Source organism: Phocoena sinus, chromosome 7, assembly GCF_008692025.1.
Source record: "Phocoena sinus isolate mPhoSin1 chromosome 7, mPhoSin1.pri, whole genome shotgun sequence".
Taxonomy (NCBI): domain Eukaryota; kingdom Metazoa; phylum Chordata; class Mammalia; order Artiodactyla; family Phocoenidae; genus Phocoena; species Phocoena sinus.
The window spans coordinates 114,952,304-114,967,486 of record NC_045769.1 but is presented as its reverse complement, the minus strand read 5'-3'; the positions used below and the strand labels follow the sequence as shown (position 1 = coordinate 114,967,486).

The 15,183-nt window shown below is 39.4% G+C and overlaps 1 protein-coding gene across 2 annotated transcripts in view; it reads left to right on the top strand.

The window, feature by feature from the left end:
- PTPN4 (protein tyrosine phosphatase non-receptor type 4) overlaps nucleotides 1-15,183 on the top strand; it is a 185,168-nt gene that overhangs the window by 150,349 nt on the left and 19,636 nt on the right. For both annotated transcript variants that reach the window (XM_032637276.1, XM_032637275.1), the window contains exons 16-18: nucleotides 6,040-6,199; nucleotides 9,511-9,594; nucleotides 9,686-9,742. In XM_032637276.1, the coding sequence (XP_032493167.1) occupies nucleotides 6,040-6,199; nucleotides 9,511-9,594; nucleotides 9,686-9,742 (301 nt within the window). The remainder of the gene's footprint in view (nucleotides 1-6,039; nucleotides 6,200-9,510; nucleotides 9,595-9,685; nucleotides 9,743-15,183) is intronic.

The window sequence follows — 15,183 nt, the reverse complement described above, 5'->3', positions numbered from 1 at the left end:
CACGTGCTTCTTGACCATCTGTATGTCTTCTTGGGAGAAATGTCTGTTTAGGTCTTCTGCCCATTTTTGGATTGGGTTTTTTGTTTTTTTAATATTGAGCTGCTTGAGCTGTTTATATATTTTGGAGATTAATTCTTTGTCCGTTGATTTGTTTGCAAATACTTTCTCCCATTCTGAGGGTTGTCTTTTCATCTTGTTTGTAGTTTCCTTTGCTTTGCAAAAGCTTTTGTTTCATTAGGTCCCATTTGTTATTTTTGTTTTTATTTCCATTATTCTAGGGGGTGGATCAAAAAAGATCTTTCTGTGATTTATGTCAAAGAGTGTTCTTCCTATGTTTTCCTCTAAGAGTTTTATAGTGACTGGTCTTACATTTAGGTCTCTAATCCATTTTGAGTTTATTTGTGTATATGGTGTTAGGAAGTGTTCTAATTTCATTTTACATGCAGCTGTCCAGTTTGCCCAGCATCACTTACTGAAGAGACTGTCCGTTCTCCATTGTGTATCCTTGCCTCCTTTGTCATAGATTAGTTGACCACAGGTGCATGGGTTTATCTGTGGGCTTTCTATCTTGTTCCATTGATCTATATTTCTGTTTTTGTGCCAGTACCATATTTTCTTGATTACTGTAACTTTGTAGTATAGTCTGAAATCAGGGAGTCTGATTCCTCCAGCTCCGTTTTTTTCCCTCAAGACTGCTTTGGCTACTCGGGGTCTTTTGTGTCTCCACACAAATTTTAAGATTTTTTTGTTCTAGTTCTGTAGAAAATGCCATTGGTATTTGATAGGGATTGCATTGAATCTGTAGATTGCTTTGGGTAGTATAGTCATTTTCACAATATTGATTCTTCCAATCCAAGAACATGGTATATCTCTCCAGCTGTTGGTATCATCTTTAACTTCTTTCAGCTGTGTCTTATAGTTTTCTGCATACAGGTCTTTTGTCTCCCTGGGTAGGTTTATTCCTAGGTATTTTATTCTTTTTGTTGTGATGGTAAATGCGAGTGTTTCCTTAATTTCTCTTTCAGATTTTTCATCATTAGCATGTAGGAATGCAAGAGATTTCTGTGCATTAATTTTGTATCCTGCAACTTTACCAAATTCATTGATTAGCTCTAGTAGTTTTCTGGTGGCATCCTCAGGATTCTCTATGTGTAGTATCATGTCATCTGCAAACAGTGACAGTTTTACTTCTTCTTTTCCAATTTGTATTCCTTTTATTTCTTTTTCTTCTCTGATTACCATGGCTAGGACTTCCAAAACTATGTTGAATAACAGTGGTGAGAGTGGACACCCTTGTCTTGTTCCTGATCTTAGAGGAAATGCTTTCAGTTTTTCACCATTGAGAATGATGTTTGCTGTCGGTTTGTCATACATGGGCTTTATTATGTTGAGGTGGGTTTCCTCTGTGCCCACTTTCTGGAGAGTTTTTATCGTAAATCGGTGTTGAATGTTGTCAGAAGCTTTTTCTGCATCTATTGAGATGATCATATGGTTTTTCTTCTTCAGTTTGTTAATATGGTGTATCACATTGATTGCTTTGCGTATATTGAAGAATCCTTGCATTCCTGGAATAAACCCCACTTGATCATGGTGTATGATCCTTTTAATGTGTTATTGGATTCTGTTTGCTAGTACTTTGTTGAGGATTTTTGCATCTATATTCATCAGTGATATTGGTCTGTAATTTTCTTTTTTTGTAGTATCTTTGTCTGATTTTGGTATCAGTGTGATGGTGGCCTCATAGAATGAGTTTGGGAGTGTTCGTTCCTCTGCAGTTTTTTGGAGGAGTTTGAGAAGGATGAGTGTTAGCTCTTCTCTAAATGTTTGATAGAATTCACCTGTGAAGCCATCTGATCCTGGACTTCTGTTTCTTGCAAGGTTTTTAATCACAGTTTCAATTTCATTACTTGTGATTGGTCTGTTCATATTTTCTATTTCTTCCTGGTTCTGTCTTGGAAGGTTATACCTTTCTAAGATTTTGTCCACTTCTTCCAGGTTGTCCATTTTTTTGGCATAGAGTTGCTTGTAGTACTCTCTTAGGATACTTTGTATTTCTGCGGTGTCTGTTGTAACTTCTCCTTTTTCATTTCTAATTTTATTGATTTGAGTCCTCTCCCTCTTTTTCTTGATGCGTTTGGCTAATGGTTTATCAATTTTGTTTATCTTCTCAAAGAGCCAGCGTTTAGTTTTATTGATCTTTGGTATTGTTTTCTTTGTTTCTATTTCATTTATTTCTGCTCTGATCTTTTTATGATTTTTTTCCTTCTGCTAACTCTGGGTTTTGTTTGTCCTTCTTTCTCTAGTTGCTTTAGGTGTAAGGTTAGATTGTTTATTTGAGATTCTTTTCATTTCTTGAGGTAAGCTTGTATTGCTATCGGCTTCCCTCCTAGAACTGCTTTTGCTGCACCCCATAGCTTTTGGATTGTCATGTTTTCATTGCCATTTGTCTCTAGGTATTTTTTGATTTTCTCTTCGATTTCTTCAGTGTTTAGCCTCCATGTGTGTTTTTTACTTTTTTTCCCCCTGTAATTCATTTCTAATCTCATAGCGTTGTGGTCAGAAAAGATGCTTGATATGATTTCAGTTTTCTTAAATGTACTGAGGCTTGATTTGTGACCCAAGATGTGATCTATCTTTGAGAATGTTCCATGTGCATTTGAGAAGAAAGTGTAATCTGCTCTTTTTGGATGGAATGTCCTATCAATTAAATCTATCTGGTCTGTTGTGTCATTTAAAGCTTGTGTTTCCTTATTAATTTTCTGTTTGGATGATCTGTCCATTGGTGTAAGTGAGGTGTTGACGTCCCCCACTATTACTGTGTTGCTGTCGATTTCCTCTTTTATAGCTGTTAGCAGTTGCCTTATGTATTGAGGTGCTCCTGTGTTGGTGCATATATATTTGTAATTGTTATACCTTTTTCTTGGATTGATTCCTTGATCATTAGCAGTGTTCTTCCTTGTCTCTGGTAACATTCTTTATTTTAAAGTCTATTTTATCTGATACGAGTATTGGTACTCCAGCTTTCTTTTGATTTCCATTTGCCTGAAATATCTTTTTCCATCCCCTCACTTTCAGTCTTTATGTGTCCCTAGGTCTGAAGTGGGTCTCTTGTAGACAGCACATACATTGGTCTTGTTTTTGTATCCATTCAGTGAGCCTGTGTCTTTTGGTTGAGCATTTAATCCATTCTCGTTTAAGGTAATTATCGATATGTATGTTCCTATGACCATTTTCTTAATTGTTTTGGGTTCGTTTTTCTAGATCCTTTTCTTCTCTTGTGTTTCCCACTTAGAGGAGTTCCTTCAGCATTTGTTGTAGAGCTGGTTAGATGGTGCTGAATTCTCTTAGCTTTTGCTTGTCTGTTAAAGCTTTAGATTTCTCTCCGTCTAATCTGAATGAGATCCTTGCCGGGTAGAGTAATCTTGGTTGTAGGTTCTTCCCTTTCATCACTTTAAATATGTCGTGCCACTCCATTCTAGCTTGTAGAGTTTCTGCTGAGAAATCAGCTGTTAACCTTATGGGAGTTCCCTTGTATGTTATTTGTCGTTTTTCCCTTGCTGCTTTCAATAATTTTTCTTAGTCTTTAATTTTTGCCAATTTGATTACTGTGTGTCTCGGCGTGTTTCTCCTTGGGTTTATCCTGTATGGGGCTCTCTGTGCTTCCTGGACTTGCGTGGCTATTTCCTTTCCCATTTTAGGGAAGTTTTTGACTATAATCTCTTCACATATTTTCTGAGGTCCTTTCTCTCTCTGTTCTCCTTCTGGGACTCCTATAATGCTAATGTTGTTGTGTTTAATGTTGTCCCAGAGGTCTCTCAGGCTGTCTTCATTTCTTTTCATTGTTTTTTCTTTATTCTGTTCTGCAGCAGTGAATTCCACCATTTTGTCTTCCAGGTCACCTATCTGTTCTTCTGCCTCAGTTATTCTGCTACTAATTCCTTCTAGTGTATTTTTCTTTTCAGTTATTGTATTGTTCATCTCTGTTTGTTTGTTCTTTAATTCTTCTAGGTCTGTGCTAAACATGTCTTGCATCTTCTCGATCTTTGCCTCCATTCTTTTTCTGAGGTCCTGGATCATCTTCACTCTCGTTATTCTGAATTCTTTTTCTGGAAGGTTGCCCATCTCCATTTCATTTAGTTGTTTTTCTGGGGTTTTATCTTGTTCCTTCATCTGGTACATAGCCCTCTGCCTTTTCATCTTGTCTTTCTTTCTGTGAATGTGGTTTTTGTTCCACAGGCTGCAGAACTGTCGTTCTCCTTGCTTCTGCTGTCTGCCCTCTGGTGGATGAGGCTGTCTAAGAGGTTTGTGCAAGTTTCCTGATGGGAGGGACTGGTGGTGGGTAGAGCTGTCGGTTGCTCTGGTGGACAGAGGTCAGTAAAACTTTAATCCACTTGTCTGCTGATGGGTGGGGCTGGCTTCCCTCCCTGTTGGTTGTTTGGCCTGAGACAGCCCAACACTGGAGCCTACCTGGCTCTTTGGTGGGGCTCAGGGCGGACTCTGGGAGGGCTCACACCAAGGAGTACTTCTCAGAACTTCTGCTGTCAGTGTCCTTGTGCTCACGGTGAGACACAGCCAGCCCCCGCATCTGCAGGAGGCCCTCCAACACTAGCAGGTAGGTCTGGTTCAGTCTCCTATGGGGTCACTGCTCCTTCCCCTGGGTCCCAATGTGCACACTACTTTGTGTGTGCCCTCCAAGAGTGGAGTCTCTGTTTCCCCAGTCCTGTCGAAGTCCTGCAGTCAAATCCCACTAGCCTTCAAAGTCTGATTCTCTAGGAATTCCTCCTCCCGTTGCTGGACCCCCAGGTTGGGAAGCCTGACGTGGGGCTCAGAGCCTTCACTCCAGGAGGTGGACTTCTGTGGTATAAGTGTTCTCCAGTTTGTGAGTCACCCACCCAGTGGTTATGGGATTTGACTTTACTGTGATTGCGCCCCTCCTACCGTCTCATTGTGGCTTCTCCCTTGTCTTTGGATGTGGGGTACCTTTTTTGGTGAGCTCCAGTGTCTTCCTGTCGATGATTGTTCAGCACTTAGTTGTGGTTCCGGTCCAGTGTCTTCCTGTCGACGATTGTTCAGCAGCTAGTTGTGGTTCCGGTGCTCTCGCAAGAGGGCGTGAGGGTGCTCGTTCTTAAACGCTAAGCGTCTACCTTGAAGTTGCCCTGTCAGACCTAGCTGGTCAGATCAGCTCCCGCTGCTATGGCCTGAGGTTATGCTCTCTAGTGTCTGTTGGTTTTTAGCCCCTTCACCTGAAATCGGGTTTTCTGACATACGTACTCATCCAGTGTTGTCTTCTCAGTGAGCTCAGCACTCTTCCTCGCTGTGTTCATCACTTCTGTGAATTGTGTTTTACCTGTAAATAAAACAGGCAACCCCTTGAGTTCTCTGGATGGTACCGGGTGTTTTGTCTTTGGAGCAGCTCGGCTCTCAGCTCTGATTTCTCCCTGCCTGCCCACATGACTGCTGAAAACCTTAGAAAGGGGTTTTTATGGTAGATTAATAAATATCTTCATAGAGATACCCTTAAAGTATATTTTATTATATGTGAATTGTTTACAGATTTGATAAAGTAGGAAATTAGATTTGTTACTTTAAACAACAAAGTTAAGGAAGATTTCATTAAACAGTGGCACTTGCAAATAAACATGACATTTAAAGCTTGTCTCCTATTAGACATCGTAATAAAATAATAATTCTAGGCTGGGAGGAATTGGAAGATTGGGATTGACATATACACTACTGATACTATGTATAAAATAGATAACTAATGAGAACCTACTGTATAGCACAGGGATCTCTACTCAGTGCTCTGTAGCGAACTAAATGGGAAGGAGATCCATAAAAGAGGGGATATGTGTATACGTATAGCTGATTCATTTTACAGTAGAAACTAACAGAAACTAACATAACGTTGTAAAGCAACTATACTCCAATAAAAATTAATTTAAAAAATAAAATTCTACCATTACTTTAAAAAATAAATAAAATAATAATTCTTTAAGACAACTTCCAAAATATTTATTTTTTCTCTTTTTTTCTATCTAGATCACAAGAGACCCCTGGAGATGGGCAGCCTCCAGCTTTACCACCCAAACAATCAAAGAGAAACAGTTGGAACCAAATTCATTTTTCACATTCTCAACAAGATCTGGAAAACCATATTAATGAAACATTTGATATTCCATCTTCCCCTGAAAAAGCTACTGTAAGTAGTTTCTTCAAATATTCTCACATTTCTTTGAAAATGTTTAATTGTAAATGAAATATTTTTTGTAACATAGCCTGTTTTATCTGTAAATTATATTATAGTACTTTCTCTCTTTCATCATGTGTTTGCTCATGAATTGTGCCACCATATAGCCCAATTGTGGAATTTCCTTTTATCATATTTATAAAACGTTCATTGCTCTAGAAGTTAATTTTTGACAAATTTGTTGATTTCTGTCTTGCAAACCACACCTTTCCAGAACAAATGCTAATAATCCATTAAATACCATTAATTTTATTACATAATTGACTGGGTCCTGAGACTTTATCATTTTCATCAACCTTTTGAAACTGAGTCCAGGTCTCCAGAATATATAATTACCCTGTTCTTCAAGATATATTCGTGAGTTGCTTTGCTACTTTGTACCAAACAAAATGGTAAATTCTTAGAATCTCCTGATTTATGAATTTTCATTGCTTTTTCAAGTAGATGAACCAAAGGTGAGATTGTTAATAAATTTTAAGGATACACTGTGTTCATGAAGATGTATAATGACAGACAGAAATATGAGTGTATTTCAGGAAACTTAAAGGGACATCAAGGAATAAAATAAGATGCAGGTAGAGGAAGTCCCACAGCAGGTGCTGGCAGTGCCAGAAGTCTCTGCTGGCCATTGCACTCTTCCCCCCTTGTTTTTCGCCCATAGCCCTCCCACGTTTTCTAAAATTGAAAAACAAGAGGCAGCCACTCTATTCTCCCACACTTATGGCCCCACAGACGCATCAAAAAGAGATCAATATCCTTACCCAAAATGAATGACAACTTGAGTGCTACCTGCGTGGTGATTCTTACGCATCATTCATTCATCGGTTCATAGTTACTGAGGTCTTTTTGTGTGCCAGGTACTTAAGGAGGTAGTGGGAGTATGCAGACAAATCAGATGTGGTCCCTGCTATTAAATAATTCATAGTCTAGTTTGTTTTTTCCTTCATGCAAAAATGACTTATTGAGTACCTATTGTTATAGGCTCTGGGAATATAATAGAGTAAAATAAAAAATCAAAAACTCTGCCTGCAAGGAACTTGTATTCTGGGGATAAGGGTTAGACAAACAGTAAACAAAATATGTAATTTAAATATATAGCTATTAGATAGTATAAATGCTAGAGAGACAAAGCAGAAAAGGGCTAGGGAATTTCCAGAGTGGAGTGTTCCAGTTCTAGATAGTGTGAGCCAGGGATGAGTTTGGTGGTAAGCCACATGGATACCTGGCGTGAGAGCAGGTAAGCCGAGGGAATAGCAGGTGCCAAGGCAGGGGTATGGCTGTGTGGTCAGGGGACGCCAAGGGGGTCAGCGAGGACAGAGCAGGACAGGGGACAGCAGAGGGCCAGATCCTAAAAGCCTGGTCTTGTAAATGTTTCATTCTTCAACCCTGAGTGAGATTGGAAGCAAACGGACATACCTAAGGAGAGAAGTAACGTGATGTCACTTAAGTTTTAATGGTTTCACTGTGGCTCGTGTGTTGGCAGTGGACCGAAAGCAGGGTAGCAGCAGAGAAGCTGGCTGTGAGGTGTTGCAGGGCCCCAAGAAGCAGCCGTGATTGGAGAAGGTGGTGCCAGTGGAAGGGATGAGACACAGCTGTGTTCTGGGTGGAGTTTTAGAGTAGAGCTGACCTACTCTGCTGATGAGTTGGCTGTGGGAGACTAGAGGGAGGGGAATAACAGCAAAGATAACAACAGCAAGGTTTTGGGCCTGAATAAATAGGAGGATGAAGTTACCATTTGCTGATGTGGAAAGGCTACAGGTAGAACAGGGGTGGGTGGAATGTCGGGAGCTCAGCTGGGCCACGTTGATATGTCTAATAGGAGTCCGTTTGGTTTCTGGAGTTGAAGAGAGAGGTCGAAGCTGAAGGTATAATGTTGAGAGTCGATGGCATGTAGACAGTATTTAAAACCATGAGACAGGAAGTGCAGTGTGTACAGATAACGGAATAAGAGGTTCTAGAAATGGAGCCTTAGTCCTCCAAACTGTAAACATGAGGGAGTTGAAAGGAACCAGCAAAAGAAACTGAAAAGATGCAGACCAAAAGGTAGGAAAAAAACTAGTCAACTGGCTGATGAGAAGGCAGCCACAGAGAGAGTAACCAGCTGTGTCAGGTGCTACTGGTGAGTCGAGGAAGGTGGGGACTGAGAACTGAACAAGCTCTATAATTAGAAGTGACTATGGGAATTCATAAGTGTATAAAAATAACTAATTCAGCTGTGGCGCTGAGGGAAGACGTCCTAGAAATGGTCATATCTTCGACCTGTGTCTCAAAGGCTAAACAAGAATTAGCCAGCTACTTACCCCCAAAGAGCAGGCATACGACACGTTAAGTGAAAGAAGCCTGTAACAAATGACGTACGTTGTATAATTTCATATATGTGAAATGTCCAGGATAGTCAAGTATATAGGGAGGAAGTAGATGAAGGGTTGATTAGGACTTGGGGATGGGGGTGACCGCTCATGGACACAGGGTTTCTTTGGGGGATGAAGAAAAGGTTGTAAAATCAAAGAGTAGCATTTTAACAGGTCATTGACATGCCTGTCAACTTTTTCCTCTGTGATTTCATCTGCTACTTCAGACCAGAGAATTGCAATCTCTGAATTCATCTTAGTTTCCACCAAATCCAATGCTGCCTCCAAAAACAAAAAAAATAGTCGTGATGTTCGTACAACTCTGTGACTATGGTAGAAATGACTGAATTATACACTTTGAATGGGTGAAGTATAGTATGTGAATTGTATCTCAGTAGAGCTGTTTTTAAAAAGCAGGGGGAGGGCTATCCTGGTGGCGCAGTGGTTGAGAGTCCGCCTGCTGATGCAGGGGACACGGGTTCGTGCCCCGGTCTGGGAATATCCCACATGCCGCGGAGCGGCTGGGCCCGTGAGCCATGGCCGCTGGGCCTGCGTGTCTGGAGCCTGTGCTTCGCAGCAGGAGAGGCCACAACAGTGAGAGGCCCGTGTACCGAAAAAAAAAAAAAAGCAGGGGGAGTAACATGAATTCATGTAATACTTATCAGTATTTGCTCTGTGCAGAGCTTTGAGGCAGGTTCTAGAGTCACTGAAATTAATTAGTCAGGTAATTAATAAAGCCCCTGTTGCTCTTGGCACTTACAGTCTAGCATTGCAGGTAAGGCACGAGAGAAATTTAAATTATGATTCTTTATATACTTTAGATAATATCAATATACAGGAAGCATGCTTCATGTATATCTGAAGGATAGGCTATAAATGAAGAGCATGACAAGTTATTTTTGTCTTTTAAAGCCTAATGGTGGTATTCCACATGATAATCTTGTCCTAATCAGAATGAAACCTGATGAAAATGGAAGGTTTGGATTCAATGTAAAGGTAACTTCGAATTTATATTGTACTCAGTTTTTAAATTAAGGTGTTCTGTGTTGGCAATACTGACTGATACTCGATTTGCACTGTTTTGAAGGGAGGATGTGACCAGAAGATGCCTGTGATCGTGTCCCGAGTTGCGCCAGGAACACCTGTGAGTCACAGCAGCCTTCCCAGGGAATCCTAGCTTCGAGAATACATGCGTATTTTTATTAGTATAAATAAAGGAGTAAAATGAATCATTTAATTTGTCAAGTAGCACATGATGTTGGCTGAATCTCTTTAATTGCTGGGAAGTTAATTTTTATTTATTCCCTTTCTATAACAGTTTTTAAAATCCTTGTTTTTACAAAGAAGCTAGATTCTATGAAAATAACCCCTTTAAACAGCAAAATGTAGACAGAGGTATAGTTTTTGTTTGTTTGCTTTTTTTATTGGCTTCTGTTTTCATTTAGAATTGTTTAACCTACGTTCTATTTGTCTACTTTCTGTTTAAAATATGTATTTTAAGTTCTTTATTATGAACATTCTAAGCAAAAGTAGAGAAAAGACTGCATGAACCCATGAGGATGAACCCCCTGTGCCCCCTCCTTCAGGTTCAGCACCCATGAACTTTCTGCTCATAAGGACAATTCTTGATAAATTGTGGGTACATCATCTTTATTGATCCTGTGTATAGCAAATATTGCTTTCAGATCCCCACTTCTGTTGTTGTCTCCTCTGTTTAACTGCATTTCTCTTACCTAAATGGTCTCTAAGGGCTTGGAGCCAGCACCCATTGTCATTCAACCATCTCTGTGTCCTGGGAGAGGCAGGAACCTGCAGCCTGAGGGAAGAGGCTAGTTATAGAGTCTGGTGCTTTGCAGCAACCTCACAGTTGATTTGAAGATCGCAGTCAAGATTGATCAAGGATATCATGTTACATGGTTTTAGTTCTGGTTTTTAAGGACTTTGTTGGTTGCAAATAACAAGGAACTCGTGGAATACCCCTGGCTTAACCATAAATACGGAATTTATCGTATAGCTGTAGAGGTGTGTCACAAAACCCAAGGACAGGAATGCACTCAGACTTGTAGAAAGAACTTGAAAAATCATCAGGACTCTTATTTTTCATCTCTGTTTCTTTTTATGTGAATGTTCCATTCTTCTCTCTCAGTGCAAACCAGTTTGTACACTGAATTAGCTTCATTTCTCAAGCTACTCCAAATAAAATACATTCTAAATGAGAAGTGTACTTAGTAGCAGCTTCAAGCCAAGTCCTGTAATATTAGCACCGCAGACACACTCTACCTGCAGAAATGGTTGTGACTCCAAAATCTGTACTAAATAGAAATTGTGTAGCTACCACCATTCTACCCCTCAGTCCACGTGGGGTGATGTGACCACTAGCAACTTCCAGATTTGTACGTTACCAGCTCAGCAACAGACTCATTAGGCCCCTCAGTCCAACTTACAGACTCCTAGGAAGCAAACCCTTCATAGATCCAGCTTGGACCAGATGTCCTCTTTTAAACAAATCCCTTGTGATCAGAGGTGACAAGACAGGGATATAATGTATAAAATGACTACTGAACCTACTACACATGTGAAAGATAGGGGAAATGGTCCAAAATTATTTGTTCAGTGTGTATTGGGAAGTGTGTGTGTGTTTGGGAGTGCAGATGAGGAGATGAATGATTGCTAAGTTCTCATCTAGCAAGTAGAGAGTTAGATAACGTCTGAAATAAAAAATAAAATTGGAACGTTATTTAGAGATACCGAGGTAAATACAAAAGATGTAGCTAAAATGTTGAAAAAAGATGCCTCAAAAGAGGGGGAGAGGGCTTCCCTGGTGGCGCAGTGGTTGGGAGTCCGCCTGCCGATGCAGGGGACGCGGGTTCGTGCCCCGGTCTGGGGGGATCCCACGTGCCGCGGAGCGGCTGGGCCCGTGAGCCATGGCCGCTGGGCCTGCGCGTCCGGAGCCTGTCCTCCGCAACGGGAGGGGCCACAACAGTGAGAGGCCCGCGTAACGCATAAAAAAAAAAAAAAAAAAAAAAAAAAAAAAAAAAAAAAAGAGGGGGAGAAGATAGGGGAGAACATAAGAAATGGTTTCTTATCATAATAATCTTATAGACCTAGTCAGCTCTGTAAACTGTGTGGTGTACAGCTTTCCCAAAAACAAAAATTTTAAGTAAAACTTATTTTTAATTAAATATGTCTTTTACCTGACGATTCCACTTTTAGGAATTACCTCTAATGAAACAGTTGGAACAAAGGATACACAAGGGCGTTCATTGTAGTATTGTTTGTGAAACTTAAAAATTGGAGGGAAAATCAAAACGTACATCATTAGAATTGATTAAATAAGTTATGCATTGCTTTGCAGCTCTTAAAATGATAGATGATGTAGCATATATAAGTATGGAAATATTTTCATAAGATAGTATCACGAAAAGTGCATATTTGACAATGGAATACTACTCAGCCATAAAAAAGAATGAAATAATGCCGTTTGCAGCAACATGGATGGACCTAGAGATTATCATACTAAGTGAAGTAAGTCAGACAGAGAAAGACAAATACCATATGATACGACTTATATGTGGAGCCTAAAAAAATGCAAATGAATTCATTTACAAAACAGAAACAGACTCCCAGACATAGAAAACAAACTTATGGAAATTCCCTGGCAATCCAGTGGTTAGGACTCCACGCTTCCACTGCCGAGGGCATGGGTTTGATCCCTGGACAGGGAACTAAGATCCCGTAAGCCACGCGGTGCAGCCATAAAAAAGAAAGAAAGAAAACAAACTTATGGCTACCAAAGGGGAAAGGGGCAGGGAGGGATAAGTTAGGAGTATGGGATTAACAGATACGCACTATGATAAAGAACAAAGACCTACTGTATAGCACAGGGAACTACATTCAGTATCTTATAATAATCTGTAATGGAAAAAATCTGAAAATATACGTATATATTTGTAACTGAATCACTTTCCTGTATACCTGAAACTAAATCAACTATACTCAATTTAAAAATGCATATTATACTTTCATATGTTTGTTTTATCCATTTAAAAAAATATGAGTTATATAAATATATTTTTAAAATCTGGAAACATGATAAAAAATGTTAGCAGTATTTCATCTGGGTAGTGGAATTACTGTTATTTATTACTTCCATCTTCCTTTTTTTTTTTGCTGCATTGGGTCTTTGTTGCTGCACCCGGGCTTTCTCTAGGTGTGGCGAGCGGGGGCTACTCTTCGTTGCAGTGCGCGGGCTTCTCATTGCAGTGGCTTCTCTTGTTGTGGAGCACAGGCTCTAGGTGCGCGGGCTTCAGTAGTTGCAGCACGTGGGCTCAGTAGTTGCAGCATGGGCTCAGTAGTTGTGGTGCACGGGCTGTTGCTCTGTGGCATGTGGGATCTTCCTGGCCCAGGGCTCGAACCTGTGTCCCCTGCATTGGCAGGCGGATTCTTAACCACTGTGCCACCAGGAAAGTCCGTGTCCTTTTTTTAAATTGTCTGAAATCATGACAATGAACATGTATTGCTCTTATAATTAGAAAAAACCAATAAACCTTTTTTTACTTGTATGCCAATTGTAATAGTCATAAAAGAAATACTGATTTTTCTGAACAGTGAATATGGATAGTTTTCAATTAAGTCAAGGGTGTTCTTGAACATTCTATAGAGAGGTTCATTTCCAAACAAAATTTTATGACTATAAATTTTCTTTTTATGCTATACAGATTACTATATTGGTAATTTTTCCTTTCTGCTACATAGAACTATGTTTCATAAATAGTGACTGAATTTAGAACAAATTAAATAAATAGAAATGTGTCGTTTTTATATTATTTTATTAATTTAAAGACTATTACAGTTTTCCAGTTAGAAACCTCATTTTAGGTGATTGAGGGGAAAGGACAGTGTTTCAAATATTTTAGTGTCATTTTTTATATTGGAAACCTTCTAAAATGGGTAATTTCCAAAATCATGTTTTTCTTCCTACCTGATCATATTTGAGCCAATAGCTCTTGCCCTGGCAAAATTCATTTTATCTAGACTTGCCAGATCCGAATGAAATGCAAATAAAAAGTTATCCCTGATAAAAGGCAGATTAAGTATGAGAGTGTTACTTCAGTTATAATGGGTAACCACTGTGCTATAACATTCAAAGATTTTTTTTTTTAACCACTACAAGAAGTAGAGAAAGAAGCAACTAGAGAGAATGGTCCAAACCTTAAATTTGAATTTTCCAGATTTTAATGCTTTGCATTGAAATATCTCATTTTAAAAATTTCACAACGATGAATAATTAGGACAGATACATGTTCCTTTCTCAGAGTTTCAGGTGTCTAAGATCACACATGTCATAAGCGGAAAGGAAGAACTTGGCTCCTAGACCAGTGCTCTTTCCACTACTGACAGTACCTTATTGGACTTTGTTAACTTTGTTTTACAGTGAGTTTAGTTGTGCTTCCATCTTTCAAGCCTTTGCCATGGCCCTTTCTGAAAGGTCCAGCCCTATCATTTCCTTCGCGGTCTGAGCTATCATCCTGCGAACTTGACTCCCGTGTGTTGTCATTCCTGAGTCCCTGGAGCAGGCTGTCCATATTTCTGTTGATCTCTTTTACCTTATTTACTTGTTTGTTTTCTCAATAAAATACAGGCAGCCCTCACGTGCACAGTTGTGCAGGGCTGCAAAGATAACCGTGCAGTCTGAAACCATACAAAGTGCTCTTGACAGTCAGTGGGGAAAATTATGTTTGTTTCCATGGCCTTTAATTTTTCATCGAAACTTTAAAATTTCTGATGCTTTCTCTTGTAAGTAAGTATATAGGGAAATGAAAAAATAGTAAAACTCATGCTGATTTAGTATCCTGTAATTCCAAACATTAGAAACATTGAGAATTAACGTGTTTTATTTCTTTGTGAAAACTTACCACAGGTAATTTGTGAACAGTGCTTGTCTCCTTGTCATATAGGTTAAATTACAGAGTGAGCATTTTTTCTTAACCTTGGCAGTGGTCATAATCCTTTCTAAGTCTGAATCCACTTCCACTTGTCCTTTGCACTTTCAGTGATGTGAAATATCTCCCAGGAGTGCCCGTATTGAGAAGTTTTTCGCCAGCATCACTTCCTCAGATATCTTCATCCTTCTTGTTGCAGCCACTTTCATCATTTATGTTGATAAATTCACCTTCTCTAAATTCCTTTCCCTGCGTATCTGGGGTCTCTCAAATAGCAGAAGTGTCAATATTTCCATAGTCAACTATTTCTTCTATAACTCAGTTTATGTTCAATTTGAATTTCACTTCCAGCGCCATCCCTTTTTGTTTCTTTGCTATACTTTTAACTTTTTGGCTAGCTCGCTCTTTAAATAATCCATTTTTACATGGGTTTATCACTGGGAGACAGAGACAAGTACCCGCTTTGCTGTCTGTACATGAACTGAATAACCAATGCCCAATGCCAAGTCACCAGTAGCCTTTGAAAGAAGGGATGTGATTGCTCACTGATCGTGGTGCATATTTATGATTTACATAGTGATTTTTGGACTGACATGGGCTAGCGGCGAATTTTGTACTTTATGCAGTTATTCATAATTAATTT